This window comes from Octodon degus, unplaced genomic scaffold, assembly GCF_000260255.1.
Source record: "Octodon degus isolate 3935 unplaced genomic scaffold, OctDeg1.0 scaffold00057, whole genome shotgun sequence".
NCBI classification, from domain to species: domain Eukaryota; kingdom Metazoa; phylum Chordata; class Mammalia; order Rodentia; family Octodontidae; genus Octodon; species Octodon degus.
The window spans coordinates 5,731,751-5,753,791 of NW_004524633.1; the positions used below are offsets into that span (position 1 = coordinate 5,731,751).

The 22,041-nt window shown below is 51.2% G+C and overlaps 1 protein-coding gene across 1 annotated transcript in view; it reads left to right on the forward strand.

Moving 5' to 3' along the window:
* Il23r (interleukin 23 receptor) overlaps positions 1 to 22,041 on the forward strand; it is a 40,066-nt gene that overhangs the window by 10,257 nt on the left and 7,768 nt on the right. Inside the window, exons 4-7 of the mRNA XM_004634025.1 lie at positions 6,050 to 6,233; positions 8,047 to 8,192; positions 12,532 to 12,688; positions 21,774 to 21,869. Coding sequence (XP_004634082.1) covers positions 6,050 to 6,233; positions 8,047 to 8,192; positions 12,532 to 12,688; positions 21,774 to 21,869 — 583 coding nt within the window. The remainder of the gene's footprint in view (positions 1 to 6,049; positions 6,234 to 8,046; positions 8,193 to 12,531; positions 12,689 to 21,773; positions 21,870 to 22,041) is intronic.

Sequence of the window (22,041 nt, forward strand, 5' to 3'; positions counted from 1 at the left end):
GTGACCCCATCCTGCTCTGGGGACCAGGCTGCCAGCATCACCCAACCGGGCCCCTCCCTGATCCACTGTTGGGGTCCTACCACTCTCCGCACCTTCCGTGCATTCATAAGGAGCGGGGAGCAGCCAAGCTGTAGTTCAGCCGGGCTTTAAGCTAAACCCAAGCCCTGTCCTCCTTCCAGGCTGGCCATTTCACCCCACCTCACACACTGCCGAGTCTTCATCTCTTAAAATGGGCTGCAGACGAAGACCTCTTGCCCGGCTTTGTTTGAATTATTTAGAAGGCATCTGACCTTTCAAATGCACATCATGACGCTGGCCACCTCCTAACCCCCCTTTCTGGCCTTTCTTCGTCCTTTCCTTTTCTTTCCTCCCTCCCTTCCTCCTTTTCCTCTTGTTCAGTAGTTATCTATGATAGATACAGTTCACCCGCCTTACCTAAAGTGTGCCACTCCACAATTCTAGTGTGTCTCACAGATTTGTCAGCCAGTGTCAGAATATTTTCAGCAGGCCCAAAAGACACGCCGTCCCACAGCAGCCAGTCTGTCTGCCCCTGGTGACCATTGTCTGCTTTCCATTTCTGAGGACTTGCCTAATGTGACCCTTAATAGAGAAGGGATCACACAGTAAGTGGGCTTCCTGACTGGATTGTTCACACAGTTTGTTTTCAGGGTTCGCTCCATAGTGGTATGGATTAGTACTTTGGTCCTTTTGAAGACTGAGTAACATTCCACTCTGTGGCTCTGTTGTGTTACATTTATCCTTGGTGGCCATGTGGATTCTTTCCACACCTGAGCCTTTGCCTGAGCCTTTGTGAACGGTGCTTCTCTTAGCCCTGTGTGGGTGCTTTTGTGCAGGTAGCACCGTTCCATTTCTCCTGGATACACACTTAGGAATACAGGGGCAGGGGCAGGTGGAACTTGCCTGCTGGGCCTTGTGCGGAAGGTTCACAGTGTTTCCTACAGCTTTGCTGCCCACATGTCCGCCGACAGTGCGCGGGGCTCTGACATTCTGTCCCCACCAACCCTTTTCATTACCTGTCGGTTGTCGCATTCCTGCGGGTCTGGCTGATTTGGGGGATTCCACACACCTGTGTGCTCAGGTTCCTGACAGCGAGGTTGCATGGAAAATCTGGAACAAAGCTCTCCTCAAGAATGTCTAGGTGTTTGGCAAAATTCCAGATGTTCTGACCACCTCCTGATCTTTTGTTCACTGGCACAAGAATAGCCCCACGTGTTAGGACTACAGCTCATACGCATTTTGAAGCCTTCAGCGCTCCGTGAGCTACAGCGTGTTCTTGGGGCTCAGAGACGGAAAGAGCAGGTCTGCAGCCGAGAAGGCTTTCGGGGACGTGTAGCCACAGGGCGGGCTTCGGAGCGTTCTGCCTGACTTCCAGCTGTGTGGCTCGCCCACCTGTGTCTCAGGCTGCAAACCTTTGACAGCATGGGGCGGTGGCTGAGAAGACAGGGCTGCCTTTACCCTGGCCGGCACACGCAGCACAGAGCTATCATGGGATCAGGTCGGTGGCGCCGAGGGCGAGCCTCCTCTCTGCTGCCCTGACAGGCGGTGCTGCCTAAGGGCATCTGCCACCGTTAGCCACAGGTCTTGTACAAGCCGTTTGATCTCGCCTAGTCTTGGCCTGCTGTGAAGTGAGGACAAGTACCACCATGTGTCTTAAAGGAGAGCAAATTAGCCAGGGTGGTGGCACATGCCTGCCATCCCCACACGGGGAGGCTGAGACAGGAGGATCTCTGAGAGTTCAAGGCCAGCTGGGGCTACACAGTGAGTTCAAGGTCAGACTGAACTATACTTTGTCTAAAAAAAAAAAAAAAGAAAAAAGAAAGAAAGAAAAAAACAAAAGACCTCAGAAAACAGCAACAGCAAAACAACAACCAAAAAAAACGTGATGGTTATGAAATGAATGTCCTACTCTAGCAAATCTAGCTCTCGATTTCCAGGGAAAAATAGCTTAAGCAAGGAAACCTGGCTCTTCATCAGCATATGAAGAACAAGATCATGAGATGAAGGAATTGTGAGGAGAAAGCAATTGTCCTCACTGGCACGTGGAAAGCTGTGGTGCCAGGAGCTGGTCTCACGCCCCCTGCCATCCCCTGTGCCCTCTCCTCATCCTGACTCGGGCTCCTGGCCAGCTACACCTGCACCAGGCAGGGCCAGGGTCACGCAGGGCCCCGGTCTGAAGTCCTGCAACAAGCGGTCACAAAGAGACAGACTGATGGACTGTCTGTGGACCAAGTGACAACGTGAAAACCCCTGGCAACACCACCAGTGGGATTCCAGGCCCCCAAGATCAGGAAGGCAAATAGTTTTAGACAGATATCCTTGTATCTATTTTTTGTGTATGTATTACTTTATTCAATTTTGCGCTTTTTTGTTCAGTTTTGTTTGTGAGATAGGGTCTGGCTTTGTAGCCCAGACTGGCCTTGAACTTGGGGCAACCCTCCTGCCTCAGCCTCCTGAATGGGAGGAATGGTGTGTGGCACCGCACCTGGCTGCCTGGCCTTTCTGAGCTCATTCCTGCCCGTGGAAGCAGCTCCTGCCCAAGCTGCTGCCAAGTGAACCCCCTTCCTGCCCCTTGCTCTCCTCTCTGGCTCCTGCCCCATGCCCCTCTGTGCCCTCTGCTGCCCCTGGGTGCTGTGCTCAGTCTCTCATTCCCAGTGCACCTGTGGAGACCCAAGCACCCCGACCCTGTCCGCACCCTCCTGGTATGGTGGGTCCAGGCCCATATCCCTCCGGGGCCCTCCGGTTTGCCCTATACTCTGCTGAGCGGCAGCCTCTCCTCGAGCAGTTGTTCCTAGCCGGTGTATACTCATCACTCAGGAAGCTGAGGTAGGAGGGCCACTGTGAGTTCGAGGCCAGCCTGGGCTCTGTAGTGAGTTCGAGGCCAGCATGAACTGCACAGTGAGACCCTGTCTGAAGCAACAACAACAAAATAGAAACAAAAAACTTGTCTTCTCCCCAGCCATACCGCAGTCCTGGGCCAGCCTCTTCGCCCTCTGGCTAGCCCAAGCACTTCCTGGCCAGGCCCTGTGCCTTCCTCTGTTCTCAGTCAGTGGTCTTCGTAGTTTGTCCAGGCAGGACTCAAACTTGCCCCCTCCCACCTTGGCCTCACTGGGCGCTGGGGCCCCAGGTGTGCAGCGCTGCCCCCGCTCTGGACACGTCCTCCATGTGCTCATTTCCAGCCGAACGCGTTTCCTGAGCACTGCGAAGTGTCTCTTTTGCCCGTGCTCCCAAAGCCTATAGCAGTGCTTGCTGCATGGCTGGGGCTACGGGAGTACCCGCTGCCTATGTGATAAGGAGATGGGAGACCACATTCATTGGTGGCACTGGAATCAGTGGTTCATGAGGATCAGCTCACGGGGCTACAGCAAGGCTTGGGGCTGCAGGGGGAGTCACCAAGGCCTGTCAGCAAGGATCAGTTCCATGGGCTCTCACGCACAGACGCCGGCCAGACACAGGCTGCTCCACTCGTCAGCCATGGTGCTTTCTCCTCCCGTCCGTCACTGGCCACAGATGTTGGAGCTCCCCAGTCCACCTTCCCCGCAGTGCACCCCACCTACCTGGCAGCAGCACACGGCATAGCGGAGTCCCCAGCCTATAGACTGACCCTCACTTCCACGCCACCAGAAGTCCTGACCTAGCCTTTTTGCAATGTAGGTTCTCACCGTGTAGCTGAGGCTGACAATCTCACTGCACATCCTGACTACCCTCCAGCTCATAGCGATCCTCCTGCTTCAGCTCCCTAAGTGCTGGGGTCCCAGCTGTGTGCCACCATGCCTGACTGTGACATTGCTGCTGGTGGGCTAACCGTCAAGGTTCCCAGACCCCTGCTCAGAGTTAATTTACTACGGGGACTCAGGTGCTGGGAACCCTTTGGCCTTTTACAATGAGGGATGTAACGTGAGCAGGCACATAAGGGCGTCATCTGGCCAGGCATGCGGGAAGGGCCAGTCCAGCAGTGGCCCCTGGGTGCCCAGCCTTTGCCAGTGCTGGGGGTGCTCCGTCCCTCCACAGACTGGAGTCTCTGGGGTTCCCTGTCAGGCAGTGCCCCCCTCCAGCTCCTCAGGGCACCCCAGGTACAGAAAGATGCCCAGCACCTCCAAGACCCCGCAGGTCTTAGGTCTGTGTACAGGAGCCAGCTGCAGTGTTTCCTAACGTGTCTCCAGGGCTCTGTGTAAAAAGTCCCACGACAGTCACCCGTGATGACTGGACTTCCAACTGAAATAGTTGCAGACCATTCTAGGTGCTAATGTGGGGTTGCCTGGAAAGCAGAGTTAAACAACTTAGTCGCTCTGACTGTGCTGGTGTGAGAATGCATTTCCACTTGACTTCAGGGCTGCACGTGTGCAGGGAGAGACTTGGCCACGTGCGCCCTGAGAATAGGCATGAGGCTTTCTCTAACTGGAAAATGCTCGGAGGTGTCCCACCTACACTCGCCCAGCTCTGCCACTTGCTTGTCACATTTAAGTTCTTATTTGGGGAAGATTACTGTATCCCCTCTCAGGTTCTGTTAGCGTATTTATGTTCCATTTAACTTAGAATATTAAGTAGTTATAAAAATATTGAAACCATGTGGCCATTTAATTCAACTTTAGATGTTACGTATGTAGGTTTTGGTTTTAGTTTTTTTGAGACAGTCTTGCTGTGTACTTGAGGCTGGGCTTCAACTCACAGCAACCCTACTGCCTCAGCCTCCCAGCGCTGGGATTACAGGTATGCACTACCACACCCAGCTGATGTAAGCAGTATTGAAGAAACAAGGTAGTGTTGTTTCATTTGATTTCATAAAAGTGATAAAATAGGTGTGGTGGTTCTCACCTGCGATCCCAGCACTTGGGAGACTAAGGCAGGAGGACCCCCATGCGGTGGAGCCAGCCTGGCCGCTGCATAGTGAGATCCTGCCTCAGAAAAACAAGAAAACAATCACAAGTCCCTTAACTCAGCCTGACGCTCTCGCCCGCTGTGTGTGATATCTCTGGACCTTGCCTTCCTACCTCACTCACTGCCGAGCATGGCGCCATCGATCCTGCCTTGCATGGGAACCTGCAGTCTGCAGGGGCTGGCCCCCACCTGGGCCTCGCTCATATGGGTCCCTGGTCACCTGCTCAGGCAGCCTGCTCTGGTAGGAGGGCTTGTGTGTGTTTAGCAACTGTATGTGTTGTGACCGAGAAATGGGGTGACTCTTTCAACTTAAAAACATTATAACAGCAGAAACCATAGTGGCACGAACCATGCCCCTCAAAAAAATCCTCCCCCTGAGCTCCATCACACCCGTCCCACATCCCAGCCACGTCCTGCAGCAGCTCTGGCGGCCTCTCTCCTGAGGGTCTTCAGCTGCGCTGTCCTGGTTGCCTCGACATCCTGAACTGACTCAAAACATTTCCCTTTCCTGGTCACTCTGACTTTGGGGAGAAACTGGAAGTCGCACAGGACAAGGACCAAGGACAGGTGTGTTTGAAATGGACTATTTTGAGAAGCATAAATGGCAACATGTTCTGTCCTGTAATTTTTAATTTAAATATTAATTACATCTCTCAATCTCTCTTGTATAAAAAGCATGTGTGGCTTTAGAGCAACGTAATAATAAATGCAGTATTGCTTGGTGGCGCAGGGACGCAGGCGCCACCACCTGTGTCTCAGCAGCACTGTCTTGAGCAGGGCCTGAGCAGTTCGACCTGGCGGGATGTCTCAGGCGGGAGACACAGGAGGGAGGGGCCGGAGCCGAGCGCTGGGGTGCAATGGCAATGGCTTCTGAGCCACGTCTTCCCCTGAGGTGCGAGCAAGGTGGCCCAGGACAGAGCCATGGACTTGGTGAGCAAATCAGATCAGCCCCGAGACCCACACCTTCCACTCTCCTGGCTCAGCCAGAGCACGGGTGACAGGCTTGCACCACCATGCTAGCTTAGCCCACCCTTCAAATTTCAGAAAATAAAATTTGACTCATTTCTGAGCACGAGGTTGCAAGCCTGAAAGAAGTAAACCAAAAGCGGTAGCGTCATAAACATGTGGAGGAATAAACCCACACTGAATTTAGCTTGTGTTGCTCTTTCTTTTAAGTCTGGAGACAGGGGAGGAGCGATGGTATCCCACCTCGAGCTACTTGAAAATCTCCACTGAGGAGCTGCCCGCCGGCAGGGAGTTCCTGGTTCAGGTTCAGGCTGCAAATGCACTCGGCACGGAGGAGTCCAGACCCTTGCGTGTTCGTCTGGATGACATAGGTGAGGAAAATGTGGCCACAAAGCCTTTACTGTGTGTGTGTGTGTGTGTGTGTGTGTGTGTGTGTGTGTGTGGCCAGCTCAGCCCACCAGGGGGCGGGGCTGGCTGGCATGTGGTGCTGGGGGATCGAACCGCGGTCCCTGTGCTTCGCCAAGCCTGCTCCAAGTAGGTGCTCTAGACCACTGAGCCATCTCACCAGCCCCAAGCCTTTACTTTTTTAAAAAAATTTTTCAAGACAGGGTCTCACTATTGTAGTCCAGGCTGGCGTTGAGCTCACTGTGTAGGCCAAGGGTGCTCCTGCCTCAGCCTCCTGGGTGCTGGGATTCCTACATCCTTACTATAGGAACTTATGCCAGCCTAGCCGGATGCAGCCCGGGTGTGCAGTCAGAGCAGACCGACAGGAAGGACCCTTGTGCCTCTGCCTGGAGCAGCTCAGCAGCGAGTCCAGCTGACGCCTGTGTCCGTCCTTCCCATTAGGCGATGTGTGTGACTTGACAGGAATTTATTGGGTCTATTCCGGAAACTGTCCTTGGGGCCAGTTAGACAGGTGAAGGACCTTGGCTAAATCGCCTGCTCTGAAACAGCTTGCCAAGTGCCAAGGAACTAACAGAGACACAAGGGCCATAACCGAGCGTGGGGGGTGGGGGACACGCTCTGGGGACAGAAGTGGAGTTTTCTGGCTGTATGTTTAACAAAATACGTAGACCATCAAGGAGAACTTGGGAGCCCTCTCCAAGTTTGCCGGCCAGATAGAAGGAATGTTGGTGGCTTTCTCTTCAGGTACTTCAGACCGGGCCACCACAGGCTTCTGCTCCAGTGTCGTGTTCACTGTTGTCCGAGTGTGTCTGTATGGTCCACACTGGGGGAGGTTTACCTGTTCCCAGATTTTCACCATTATAAACTGTTCCTGGGAACAACCTGGGGGAACATTTTTGTTCAGTCCTCGTTATTTTCTGAAACTATCATCAGCCTCATATCAGTCAATAAACAATTTATCGTTTTACTACTACACTAGGTCCCCAAGTCAGAACTCACAAAAGAGCACCAAATGGGGCTCATTCTCTGAGGAGAGCCCAGCACGGTGACCCTGTTATTATTAGGAAGAACCCCAGCAGCCAACATTTATCGAGCTTGTGTTCGCGTCCAGCTGCGTGCATGTGCAGGTTTTGTTGTGCCCTCCCAGCCCATAGATGAAGGTTATGGGTTACAGTCGGGGAAACCCGGGGCTGGTGGGATCTCCAGTACTGAGCCACAGAGCTGGGAGTCCCGAAGTCCAGAGCCTTGATTCCTCTGCCTGGCTTTTAGGGGGAAGTGACACACACTGCAGCGTGGCTCCTACTGCCCAGGACTGTGCAGCCTTCTCCTGCTCGGGCGCTCTTGGCGATCACCAGAGCTGCCTGTCACAACCAACCTCTCTGCATCCAGCAGGCCAGAACCCCCATGATGCAGGCATAGGACCCTGTCCCCACCCTAGCCTGGCATTTTCCTGCCTGTACTGCAAATGGAGGGCCTCACAAGCCCTGAGCCACCTCCCTGCAGCCAGCTGGGCCTCGATGCCAGCAGGGGCTACAGATTGGGGCCCCATCTCAAAGAAAGTTAAGTTCAAAGAACAGAGAAGCGCTAAATAGACTTTAGAAGCAGCTGCTCTCCGCTAGGGCCAGACGGGGTGCCAGGCAGATTCCTTGGGTGGAAATTGGATCAGGACACCGGTGTTGCTGAGGACTTGGAGTTTTCCCACTTCCAGATGTCCATGGAATGACACCCATTTCCCCGAAACCAAGGGCTGAACGGTGACATCGCTGTCCTTTTTTCTAGTGATTCCGTCTGAGTCCGTCATTTCCAGGGCTGAGACCCTCGGTGCCACAACCCCCAAGACCATCGTCTACTGGGGAAGCAACACAGTGCTGGAGAAGGTGTCCTGCGAGATGCGGTTCGCAGCCGCTGCCAACCACACGTGGACGGTAAGCTAGGCTCCGGCATCCTCACGCCGGGTCGGACTCGGCTGCAGCCGCCTGGCTCGACTGCCTTTCCCCGGCCTCGTGGCCGTGCAGCTGCTCCGTCTTAGTGACTGCAGCTTTCCAGAGTGCAGTTTCACACAATGATCTTCCTGCCTTTCATGAAGTGCTAAATAAATAGACCAAATTCGCAATGGAAAGGGTCTGTTCTGTGTTTAGCTCCTTGTCACTCCAAGGGCGACCCCCACATTGGTGACCACGGGATACAACATGGTAAGTATGCTCAGCTGTGCTTTGTCAGGCATCTAGAGAAAGCGGAATTTGTGCAGAAACTCAGCACTGCGAGGCTGGGGCAGGAAGCCCGCAGGTGTAAGCTGAGCCTGGTGACAGCTCTCCAGTGAGCCCATCTCAAAATAAACAGTAAAAAGGGCTGGGGATGCAGCTCTGTGAGAAGGCCTTGGGTTTGATCCCCAGCAATGCGAAAAGCAAATAAGGAGAAGGAAAGAAGAAAGGGAGGGAGGAAGAGAAGAGAGCAGAGGGGAGCAGAGAGGAGACAGAGAAAAGGCCAGGCGGGCGCAGAGATCCAAAGTTCCCCCTGCGCCCAGGTGGACACTGGCGTGCAAACCACACAGGTTGGCTCCACCTCAGCCTGTGCCCCAGTCCTGGCTCTGGAGTCAGCCCTAGCCCTGCTGGGCAGCAGGAGCAGCCATGCTTTTGTGTACCCGAAGGCCTACATGCACACTGCGAAGCTGGAGGCTGAGACACCCTGTGTGTCGGGAAGGGTTGAGCTGTGTAGGACATAAGACGTTACTTGGCACCCCAGGTAGGCTGTCATTCAGTGCTACCAGCTGTCGTTTTTCCTCTTCAGCCTTAACTCAGGGAGCCCTAGGCAGGGTTGGTCATGTAGAGACATCTGGAAACTCGGGGCATTAGAGGTGGATGTGGAGCCCAAGAGGGAAAGGCCCACCAGGTCTCTTTGGCCATGCGAGGCCAAGCTGTGATCTGAGACCTGGTTCCAGTTCTGCCCTGAAAGTCAGATTGCACCCTGGGGACCATTTATGAGCCTGCTGTCCCCAGTTTCATCTAAGTCTCTTGTTAGATTCCCAAGCAGTGAAGCTAAGCTGGGTGTGGTGGAGTACACCTGTACCTCAGGAGGCTGAGGCAGGAGGTTCTCTGTGAGCGCAAGGCCAGCCTGGGCTACATAGTGAGACCAAGACCAGCTTGCACTACACAGGGAGATGCTGTCTCAGCAGTAACAAAAAGTGAGCTGACAGTGCCAGCAGCAATCTGTGCCAGCCCTTGTGCCCTCTCAGGAGTATCTGCCACCTGCTGGGCACGTTCCTGTGTTCATATTTTCCTACGCTTTGCCCAGGCTCTCTGGCACTGGGTGGCTTTGCCCCGGCTATTCCTATATTGCTCTCCTTTTCGGGATGTCTCAGCACTGGGTCCAGGAGACAGCTCAGCCACACGGTGCTTACCTGCGAAGTACAAGGTCTGAGTTCAATTCCCGGTACAAAACCAAACCTCATGCCTCATAGCCGGGTGTGGTGGTGCACTCCTGTAACCCCAGCACTCGGAAGGCTGAGTTCAAGGCCAGCCTGGGCTGCAGAGCAAGATCCTATCTTTAAAAAGATTTTTTAAAAGAATGTCTCCACATTTACACTTTGGTTATTATTATTATTATTATTATCATCCTCATCATGTGCTTTTAATGGTACCTAACGCCGAAGCCTTTTAAGTAAGTGCAATTAGGTAACATTCCTCCAATTAAGCTAAGCCAGTAGCTGGTGAACTTTTCATTTAAGGACCAGATGCCTGCCTCAGCCTCCCAAATGCTGGGCACCAGCCTACGCCTCACCTGGCTTAGGACACAAAGCTGCTGCTCTGCTTGCTTGTCCCTGCGTGGCCTAAAGTGGCACACAGCTGTATCGGATACGATTTACTTTTGGACTCTGGATTCGTTTCATTTCTGTGCACTGTGAGCAAATGTAAAACCCCTCTAGGGCACGGGCTACAGGGCAGCTGAGCCTCCATTCCTGCCCTGCAGGGGCTAAAGTACCAAACCCTCGCCCTCGTGGTCGGGTCGGAAGGCTAAGTGCTGGTGTGAGGCGGAGCTGCAGGGGACTTGGGTTGCCACCCGCCTCCCTCCCCCAGGTGCCAGGCTAAAGCCGAGTGGGTGGAGTGCAGGGGAGGCTGGAGAGGGGGCAGCCCCAGGAGGGCACGGGCAGGGTGGGAGGGGCGCAGCATTGGCACGAGGCAGGCAGGGACGCCCGAGGCTCCTGGCCTCCACCCTCGATGCGCTAGAAACCAAGTTGTCGCCCCAGAATGCCAAGGGAGGCCCCTTTCAGGGTCCCCAGCCCCCAGAACTGAGGCTGTGAAGGTGATATCTTTTTCATTTTTTTTAAATTGTCAGATAAGTGTTCATTAAATCTCTGAGTTGCCCAGAGTGGGCTGGAAATAAAACAAACTGAGGATAAGAGGCAGGTGTGGTGGCCCACGCCTGGGATGCCACACTGGGGAGGCTGAGACAGGAGGATCGCATTGAGCTCAAAGCCAGCTTGGGCCGCATAGTGAGACCCTGCCTCAAAACAAACAACATCAGCAGCAGCAGCAGCAGCAGAGACCAAGGGTGTAGCTGGTTGCCAAGGTCCTGGGTTCTATCCCTTGAAACACACACACACACACACACACACACACACACACACTTCCATCTTCAGAATAGGCTGTCCCTTTTCTTCAGGAGGACTTATCTGTGCACATGATGATAAATAACACACAGAGAAGAAAAACCTTGCAAGAAACACTGACAGGGAGCCAAACTGAGTGAGTGTGTTCAAAAGTCCAGCCGCGGGCAGAATGGACGGATGGCTGCAGATCCGAGAGGCCTGCCGCTCCCAAGCCTTGACTGTGCTCACGCAGTGGGCTGTTCTGAGGCCAGACTTCGAGAACTACCAGTTGGAATTCTCTACTCCAAAGGACATGTCCATGAATTTTGCATTTTTAATGCATGATGAGTTTTCAAGATGGATGCTAAGAAGAGGTTTTAACAGAAGACTCCCCACATGAGGGTGACACTTTTTTCTTTTCTTTTCTGTCTTGGTAGCTTTAGCTCTCTTTCCTCAGTCTCTGGCGACATATACCACCATGCCCAATTTCAATGGCCAGCACAGCACAAGGCTGACCTGGCATACACTATCAGGGACTGAACCCGGCTCCTTGTGGTTACCAGGAAGGTGCGTCGATCACTGAGCTATCTACCTGGCCCAGTCTCTGGCAACATAAACGCCTCTCCAGATGCATCGGCCACCTGCCCTCTGGTGTGTACCGCTTTTTTTTGTAAATTACTTGCTACAAACAACTTCCAGGAGGTGCTGTGCAAATGCCTCAGTCTCTCCCAGGCGCCAGGTTGTCTGGAATAATTTCTTATTGTTTTTTTCAGGTCATTGTGCTAAAAAACATTATCAATTTATTCCTGTAGCTTTTTTTTTTTTTTTTTTTTTTAACCAGGGATTGGACTCAGGCCTTTGCGCTTGCCAGGGAAGCGCTTATTCTACTGAGCCAGCTCCCTGGCCAGCATTTTCTTTTTTATTTCCTTTTTTTTTTTATGGTTTAACATTCTTAAATATTTAGCCTCTATATATGTATGTATCTATCTTATGTATCTATCTTACATACAAATACACACACAAAGAGAATTGCGAAATTTGCCTAACTAGAGTAATGACCAGTTTAACAGCTTAGCTTGTGGATCATTTTTTTAAAAAATCATAAGCTGAGAAGGCCAGGCATGGTGGTACATGCCTATAATCTCAGCACTCAGGAGGCTGAAGCAGAAGGATCGGTGTGAGTTTGAGACCAGCTAGGGTACAAAGTGAGCTCAAGGCCAGCCTGAGCTACATAGTGAGACTCTGTCTCAAAAAGAGGAAACAAAAAAGCAAATGGATTCTTTTTATCATTCGGGAAAAATTGTTGATCCGAATATTCAATAGCAGAGAGCAAAAGAGAAGGTGGAGAGACGGAGAAGCGGGGAGACCGTGAGTGAGGGGACAACCAAGGGCCGTCAAGGCTGCTGCAGTCAGCTGCTCCTCATGAGGACAGCTGGCATCAGGGGTTTCTGCAGATAAGCCGGAGAGAGCTGGCAAACACAAAGCAACACAAATTTTGCTTTCACGTTTAAAGCATGTGCTTGACTCTGTGTTTTGTACATTCTCAGTCCCTCTTCCTTTCTCAGGGCCTAGAAGTGGGAGGCAGCAGCAGCAAGCGCTCCGTATCTTTCTGCTAAGCAGAAGGGCTTTGTTTTAAAGCACACCACACCACTGATATTAGTGTTGTGCACTTGTTTCAGGTTACAGAGTTGAACACCAGCTTCATACACGCACAGTGGGCCGAGTTCTTCTTGGAGCCGGACACTAATTACACATTTCAAGTGAGATGTCGGGAAGCAGGCAAGAGGCACTGGCAGCCGTGGAGCGCACCCTTTTATCACAGAACTCCTGATACCGGTGAGTGGTGCACAGATTTTCTTCTCCACCACATTCCTTTGGGCCTCTGACCCTTGTCTAAGTAAGTGCATATATATTTTTTGGCTTGACTTCTGCCAAAATGGACAAAATTGTGACAGGTAGTAATGTGAAATGTAATCATCATACTTCTTTGATTTTGTTGAGAGTGAGTACAGTTTGTGAAATTGTTCTCAAGCATTTCTGGACATGGAAAGCCACTGGGTGGCACTTGTTTAAGATGTGTATCCACTGTCATTACTGCCAAGGGTTGGAATCTTGAAAGGAGGCATTTCTTGCAAACATCTTGAGTATTATTTTTGGTTGTTCTGTTTGTTTTGTTTTTTGAGACAGAGTCTCACTGTGCAGTTCAGGCTGGCCTTGAGCTCATTTTGTAGCACAGGCTGGTCTCAAACTCACAATGATCCTCCTGCCTCAGCCTCCCAAGTGCTGGGATTACAGGTGTGAGTGGTTTTTAATAAACTCTAGAATCACCCAGTGAGGTTCTTCAGATCGATAACTCACTGCTTAAAGCACTGCTTTGCAAGCATAAGCCTGCGTGGTTTTTATGTCAGCCCTCTTTGGCAGTGTAATTGGTGCCACTCTAGGAACCTCCTAATTGTGGGGATTGGCTGGCTAGCCCAGCACCTGCTTGCCAAGACCTGGGCACCTCCCCGCCGCTCTGAGCAAGCTCACATAGGTTTTTCAGCACTTACGTCCAGGTGGAAGCTTTCTGGGCACAGTGGTGCATAGAAATCTAGAGGTGTAATCATAGAGCTGTAATCCCAGCTCTCCAGAGGCTGAGGAGGAGGATTGCAGTAGTTCAAAGACAGCCTGAGTTGCACGACAAAGACCTTGCCTCAAAAGAAAGAACAAAGCCGAGGAGCCACTGAGGTAAATACCCTACGAGCGAGTGGGAAGAGGACCACAGAGCTCTTCAGGTAAAGACTCACCCGAGGTACAGGGGGAGTGCGGTCACCAGCGTGGCCTCCTCAGGGGCCAGGTCAGTCTTCTGTTTCCTGCAGAGAAAGAGCCCCTCGAGGAGCAGAAATGCAGGCAGATCAGGGAACTCGGAAAACGCACGTGTCCCTGGGCTTCCCACGCGAGCAAGAAGGAGCCGCAGCCTTCTCTTGGCGCAGTCCGTGAGAAGCAGCGCGTGGGTCAGGAGAGCGAAGCTAAGAAGGGCGCGTCTTTGTCTTCTACTTGTAAAAGCAATGCAACTTTATTACAGTGTGTAATTTAGGAATCCCGGTTATTTGCATTTTAATCAATGTAATACTAATTTTTCCTATGCACTTATTTTTTAATGATCATTCGTGTGGTTTACATGCTGTTTTGTAATCTGATTTGCTTAGGTTAGTTTGAGGTTCTTCAAATTGATAACTTCATTTAAAGCTATTTAACAAAAGAAAAAGTTGAAGCCATCTCGTGTCTGCACAGCATTCTAGGGTGTCGATGTACCCTAATATGTCTAATCCTTACTTGAACATGATCTAGGTTATTTCCTTTCAAACAATTTTCAGTAAACTTCTTCTATAGATTTAGATATAAATGCTCTTTTTCTAGGTCTACAGAATTATTAGATCAAGAGTTAAGCACAGTTTCAGATCTGATGCACCTTGCAAGGTGCTTATTAAAAATCTTTAGTAGAATCCTTTTGAAAAAGGCATGCGGTGGGGGCTGGTCAGATAGCTCAGTAGACTAAAGCGCCTGCTTGAGCAGAGCGCAGCAGCTGGAATTCGAGCCCCGGTGTGCTGTGCCAGCCCTGGCCCTGGGGTGCACTGAGATGGTGACTGAGACTGGGCGTGGTGCTGCATGTGCCTGTAATCCCCAAGCTTGGGAGGCTGAAAACAGGAGGATCACTGAGTCTGATCTACATAATAAGACCCTGTAGACCCTACCCTAAATACATAAAAAGAGAGAGAGAGAAAATTTGAAAAAGTCACCCAGGAAGCCTTGCTGGTGCACACCGGTAGCCCCAGCATTCTAGGAGGCCAAGGCAGGAGGGTAGCAAGTTCAAGCCCAGCCTCGGCAACTTAGTGACTTAGTGAATTCATCTCATAATAATAGTTTTCCGTGGGAAGATTGTCCTGCTCGTGAACAAGGGGCCATTTCACCTCTAATGTGTGCCCAGGCTAGACAGTCTCCCTGACTCAAGGACAAAGCTTCCTGCTTCAGGAAAGTTTCATTCTAGAGAAGACAGAAAATAAAAATTGAGCATGTGAATTGCACAAGTCACGATTTGATGATGAGGTTTGTTGGCTGGCCAGCCTTGCCAGTAATTAAGGTTTTATTTAGAAAGGAACACGGTGTGGGCAATAATGTTCCCTTCAGACAGGAATTTCTTGTTTTATTCTCTAAGATTCTTAGGTGTGTATCACCGTATTCATCTGCGCGCGCGCGCACACACACACACACACACACACACACACACCACTCATTTACAAAGGGTTAAGTGACTTGTAAGAAACTTTTCCTTCCTAAGCATATTCAGATTTTCATGGAAACTAATATCTTATCCTAAGAAAGAAACAAGGATTTTTTTTTGGTGGGGGGGGCTGGCTCCGAATGCCTTCAGCAAGGAGGCTGTTTGGCCACAGCAACCTGAGGCTGACTGCTTTGTTGAAGCAGCCACTTAAACAACTGAGCTAAGAAACAAGGTAGGGATGGGGAGAGAGAGACAGACAGACAAGAAGCCCCTCAAAATATACCATGACATTTTCACAAACGCCCCCAGGGAGCCCTCTGGATTGGGCTGCATTTGCTTGTCTCAGCATCTCAGCAAGGGGCCAAGGAGGTGGCTGCCTCTGGGCAGCACTGTGAGAATAAAGGACCGTCAACATTTGTTAGATGCCACTGTGTCACTTCACTGAGAAGGCGAAAGACACCCAGGGGTGCACGTCAGAGCCAAGCTGTTCTCTGTCCATCACTGAAGCCTGCCAGGACGCACGTAGTTACTTTGTCATTGCACGGATTGGGACAGTGAGGCCCGCCAGCCAGTGACAGACGTGTCACAGTGGGGGGGGGGCGCTGAGGCTGTGGGTCCAGCCCTGCACCATTCAGGGCTCTGCTGCTGAATCCATAAGTCCTCTTCTGCACGATGCTGGTGACAGACAGGCCAGCAGGGTAGCACCGATCATGTGCGGATTGTTGTACAAAGGCAAACACAGGAGGAAAGGACCATGAGGTGCTGTGACCATTTCTACTCTGTCGTGAGCACTAGGTACAAAGGAGGGGTTTGGGGCTAGGGGACTCTTGAGTCAGGTAGGGCAGTGGCAGCGTGATACAGACAGGTGCAGAGGCGCCTTCTCCAGGCGCACACCCTTCCCTTTGTGCAGCTCAGTGTCTGCCCGCCATGCTTGACAGCCGCTGTAAACATCGCCCCGTCTTGGTAGTGCAGCCTTCTGGCAAAGGGGAGAAGACAGCTGTCAGTGTAGAAAGCCCAGCCTGAGCACGTGAGGGTCGCTGTCCTAGTTCACTATGAGCGGGACACAAAGGGAGTGGCTCCCTGGCAGGAGTGGCTCTCAGCCCTGCACGATGACACAGGTCCCAGGTGATGAAACCCAGACAGCAGGGGCTTTGTAATGTGTTTAATGAGTCAGGGGCCTGGGACAGGGTGGTGTCTCTCAGAATGACTTAGCTGAAATGTTTGACCGAAACTTGTAGAAGTTTCCCAGAGATAGTACTTCATACTTTTTTTTTGATAATTTTCCAGAGAAAAGCAAGTACCAGCAGCTATCTCACATTTCTCTTTGTTCTCACAAAATTTCCTTCATGGTTCTCATTAAGCTTTTAGAACTTCGAACAACTGAAAGAACAAAGCTCAAGTATGTCATTGGAACTAAATATAGAGGACCTTAAATGTGATGCAGCGTCATTGGTAGCCCACAGCAGGCGTTTTTTAAAAATGTATTTTTTTAAAATTAGAGACTGCTCCTGTGAGAACCCTACTGGTGGCATCGTGGCCCCTGCCCCTGTCTTCCCGCGCCAGGCACAGCCCCCAGTGCGGCCCTCCCCAGACCCGGGCATAGCTGTGCCTTCTGCGTGTGTGTTGGCTGTGGCGCGGTCTCCTGAAGCTGGTAGCACCTCTCCACACCCAGTCTGGAGTCGAGGGAGGCGATGCCCACTGACTGGGCTGGGTCGTTGGCATGCACGTGGGCCTCAGTCCTACTTGCCTTCTGTCTTAGGATGCCCATGAGAGGCACGTCCTAGTGTTGGGCACCTGGAACGCAGCAAGCGGGTGCACTTGAGACAGGCATGCTGCCTTCTAGACAAGCTCCGACCGCTGGTGGTGAGGGAAGTTCTCGTCTTACACAGTTTCACTGCACTTTAACTTAGACTGTCACCTCCATACGGTCCATGTCATTCCAGAGAATTTCCTGGACAGCGTCTACATCTTACCTTTTCTTCCTCTTATTCTTTCCATTAACAGCCCTCCTCCTCCTAAGCATACCAAATACAAATACAGAGAGGCCTTGAATGTCCTCAGAGATATCACTGTTGTAGTACACAGGGATGACATAATCCATGGACCCATGGGACAGTTCAGCTTTGGGTTTGTTTTTCAAGGGATGGTGGCAAGTGTGATTCTGCACACCATGTTCTCTGCCTGTGGGGCCATGAGGGGACATTGTCTTCATTTGCTGATAGGCGTGGGCTGGGGTCAGACCTACTCCTGCGGGGCTCTGCTGTCCTCGGAAGGTAGCGCTAAAACGCTGCAGTGCAGCTGAATTAGTAAAGATTAGGAAGAGAGAAACCAAAAGAAGACGCTCGTGTTTAAAAAAAGAAAAAAACAGGATGAGGGTGTGGGGAACTCCAATAATTTGAAAAACACCCTCTGTCTCTTCTCTTTTAATATGACTCCTCTTTTTTGAATACCTAGAATCTTCTGAGAAAAAAGTCCAGAAAGAGCCATGTGTCAGCTCTGATCAAAGCTGCAGGGCGCTGGCTGTGGTGGGCATGGCTCTGACCCAAAGTTCAACCCAGCCGGAAGCAGAGAAACCCCCAGAGGTCCTGGCTCTCTGACCCCATGATTAGGAACAGCCAGAGGCACGGGAATCATGCGACGTGAGAAGGACACTTGTGCTCAGTGATACTCACTAGTAAAAGTAGAACCGATAGAAGTCCAACAGTAGCAATAATCAGTACTTAGTAAGGTTTTAATGTGTGTAAAACTTGGTGCTGAGTGCTTGATAGGAAGCACCTCATCGAGCCTCAGGAGTAAGCCCTGCTATTAACCCATTTATAGGTAGACGGAGAAAGCGCACAGAAAGGATCAACAACTTGCCCGAGCTGTACAGCTCTACGTAGCAGAGTCAAGGCTTAGCCTGTCTCAGCTGAGTCCACAGTGATCTTTGAAACTGCTAAGCTGTATGGGCTCCGCACAGGCAACCGCTGAGCATATACAGTCTAAGCATGGTGAAATGTTAAATAGTCGTAACTATGATGTTTTCAATGATTTTTAGTAAAATAATGAAATGTTCATTATAAAACATTGAGCAAAAAAGGCAGGACACAGTATATTAAGGAGTGTGATCTCTCAGAGTACAGATGTGCAGAAAGACATAACAAACGTGAAAATAATGGTTTGGGAACAAAGAATTGTATACCTGTATCTTCGTCTGCTTCTGTACTTTCCAGCACACTATGACTGGCACATGTCGCTGGTACAGTCAAAGAAGTACTGCAGCTGGTTTTAGGAAGGAGACAGGAGGTTGCTTCAGTGCCGTCGCTCGCTCTTGGCCTGCTGCAGGGGCCCATCCTGCTGGGCCCGCAGCTCCAAGGTGCCGTAACAGGCCCAGCAGAGCCGTGTGGGTCGCATGGGGACAGCTGCAGGCTGTCCCGCTCCAAAGGAAGCTGCTGACTGCCTGGACGGGTGGCAGCCCAGAGCCGGCCAGGGGCTTCCGCTCTCCAGCTGCTTCCTGGGGACACGGGGCTGGAGAACTGCCTCTTGTCCTCATTGGATGGATGAGGTGGCAAAGCATTAGAAGCTAAGAGTATTGGCTACCTGACGGGAAGGCCTGCAGAGGCTGCCGCGTGGCCAGCACGCCACGGGCTCATTGAACACGCATCCCGAGAGGAGACCAAAATGCACTTGGTCCCATGGTAGACGCCAAAGAGCTGCGGACAGGTTCTGGTGTCATTTCCAGAAAGCAAATAGAAACCAAGTCGATTTCAGTGGATTTGATTGATTTAGCCTGGTATTTGGTGAGCCAGGGAATGCAACTGTGGTGAACCCTTTGTCCAAGAGCAAGGCCCCACGTCTGTGACGGGTGTGCGTGCTGGGGGGGGGGCTGGACCTCGCACTGAGCCGCATGCCCAGCCCTTTTGATTTTGTATGTTAAAATGAGCTTTCTGTCAGTTACTGAGTTACACAGGCTAGGCTCAAACCCCTGGCCCTCCGGCCTCAGCTTCCTCCGGCCTCAGCTTCCTACGGCTGCCATTTCTCCCAGCTAGAGACGGCATTTCTTGGCTGAAATCACTCTGAATTTCCTGCAGACACACTGTTAGAGGCCAACTCTCAGGTTCCCTGTCAGTGTGTATGAGCCACAGAAACAGCGCTTCCCAAGTTAGATTTGGTCTGGGCTCTCTGAGAAGAGTTAAGTATGCCCTGTTAGAATAATAGGCCCAATTTAACATTCTGCCACAGGGACAGAATTGGCTCAAAAGAACAGCACCATGAATATTCAGTCAGTAATGAAAATACTATCAGGCTTTCTGCTGCATTAGACAGCGCCCTGGTGGTTACAGGCGATGGGAACAGTGCTCCGGCGCTGCAAGGGAGCTGTGGGCCTGCGTCTGTGCGTTGTTTTGTATGTTAATGCAGGTGAAAATACTGAAAGCTGGTGAGCTGAGGGTGCACTTAGGGTCTTTTTCCTACCATTTCTTTTTTCTGTTTAGATGCCTTCATTATAACTGTTTACTTTTATGATGAGGAATGTTAAGTATGACTTTCAAAGACATGACCTGGCCACTTGGTGGCAGTATGCCGTGAAGAACGTGGTCTATCTGGGTCTGTGTTAGTCTGCTTAAAAGTGTCATTCATTTGATTTCTTCTCTTACCATGTTTTTTATGAGTTGTCTTATTTGAGGTAACTGATCTTTTTTTAAATTTCTCTGGGCCAGCGAGATAGCTCATCAGAGTAAAGCTCCCACTTTGGCAAGCTTAGACAAGCACAGGGACGTGCTTCAATCCCTGGCACCGCATGCCATGCCAGCCCCACCCCCAAGGCAGGCTGAGCCAGCCACGGAGTTCAGGGGCCACAGTGGCACACCCTTGTAATCCCAGTGTGGGGGAGGCTGAAAAACAGGAGGATCACTACAAGTCTGAGCTGTATAGGGAAACCCTGTAACAACCAAATACATTTAACAAAAAAAATTACTCTCTCCTGATTAAGTTCCTCTTTTTAAGTGACTTGACTTTAATTTCAATGAATGCACCTGCTTGATTTGAAATTATGACAATTCTTCATTAGGGCTAATAAAGCCCTGTCAGCTATGAAAAATATTTTATGTGATTCAAATTAACAGTTGAGTAAAGTTTCTTTGCAAATAACCACCTGTAGTTTATGCAGCAGAATTATGTCTACCTCTATTAAAGAGCAAATCATGTTGCTTATTACTTTTAATTTTTTTTAATTTTTTTTTATTTGTGTGTGTGTGTGTGTGTGTGTGGCCAGCTCAGCCCACCAGGGGGCGGGGCTGGCTGGCATGTGGTGCTGGGGATTGAACCGCGGTCCCTGTGCTTTGCTGAGCTTGTTCTAAGCAGGTGCTTTAGACCACTGAGCCATCTCACCAGCCCCTGCTTATTACTTTTAATTAAAAATGCTAATTTCAAAATTATTAAGACTAAAAGCGGAACTAAGAGAGCAACATAGGCTGCGAACCTGTGATTTTGCCACACTGAACGCCATGTTGGGCTTGAAGCATCACTCACTTCGGTGTCCAGGACAGTGCAGCTGCGGATCGCTGCCTGAGAGGATGATTCCGATGAGCAGCCCTGGCCCTCTGCCACCAGGACTATGATCCCTGAGTCAGGTAGGGACACGCCAGGGAGCAAGGGACTCAGGGAAGAGAAACCCAGGACAGAGGTTCTGACTTGTCACAACTCTCAGGACACACTCTCCTCTCGCTGTAGAGAAGCTGAAACCAAATAGAAACAGAGAAAAGGAGATCTGGTTTCTCTGATATTCTCATCTGCTAAAACCCAGTGTTCTCAAGAAATGTCCTTCAGTGGGAAAATAGCCTTTCTCAAAAGCTTCCAAAGACCCGCAGCAACCTTCATGCTGGAATTGTGTAGTCCACTTTTCCTAGAGTCCCAGGGACCACGTAGCTTGTCGTCTAAGCCGGTGATGTCTGCGTGACCATCAGGGATGCCCCAAGTGGAGGCATCCTAGCTTCCTTCCAAGGCATTGTTTGGCAAAGAATTTGAAGGACAACTGTAGAGTGACTGAACGATGAAGACCTGAGTCCCTCTCGGGATCCATCTTTAGGAGTGTCTCTGGGCAAATCTCATCCGTCCTTGAAGTCACTCAGGCAGGGGCAGCTCTTAGGGATCAGAGAAGGGCAGGTGGGCGTGTTGCTCTGGGACTCTGCCTGCTGGACGGAAGGCAAATTCACAGCTGAGCGCACTCCACCCATGCAGGTCAGAGCTTCCACCAGCAGGCAGCAGCCAGTGCAGCCAGCAGAAAGAAAGGGGTCTCCAAGGAGGTCCCCCCAGGCCCTGTGGTGCCGTCTGCCCCAAGTGTCTGCTCAGGCCAACAGCACCCCCAGCTGTGTGACTTCCCAAGGCCTCATGGAAGGGAGTCTGTACAAGTCACCTGCTGGAAGGAGCCAAGTGGAGATCACTGCGGTTTCTTAGCTCAGCAGAAAAAGCTTCTCAGGCATGTGTCCCTGGAAGCCGGGTGAAAGGAGTGGGGCACGCAAGAGTCTGTGGTGTGTGGCCATTAAATGTGTCCACGTTAAAAAGGGGAAGGTGTGCACTTGTTGTCTCCCCCACCCCACTCTGATTGTGCTTTGTTCAGCTCTTAGCAGGGGAGGAGAGTCTCCAGAGAGCCTGGAGATGCTGACGCCCTGTCCTTTGTGTCAGTCCCCCAGGTCACACAGGATTCACAGCAGCGCGGTGCTCAGGACTTGGACTCTGGGCCCCTGGTCGCTCCTGTCTTAAAAGGACATCTGGCTTCTGGTAAGAGAGTACCACTGAGGCTCTTTAGGAAGCTTTGAACCCCGGGCACTGAAAACGCACACAGCATAAGGGCCTGAGTAGCGCAGCGAGGTGTGCGCCACACCTTCCGTAGGGCAGCTCGGGTAGCGCAGCGAGGTGTGCGCCACACCTTCCGTAGGGCAGCTCGGGTAGC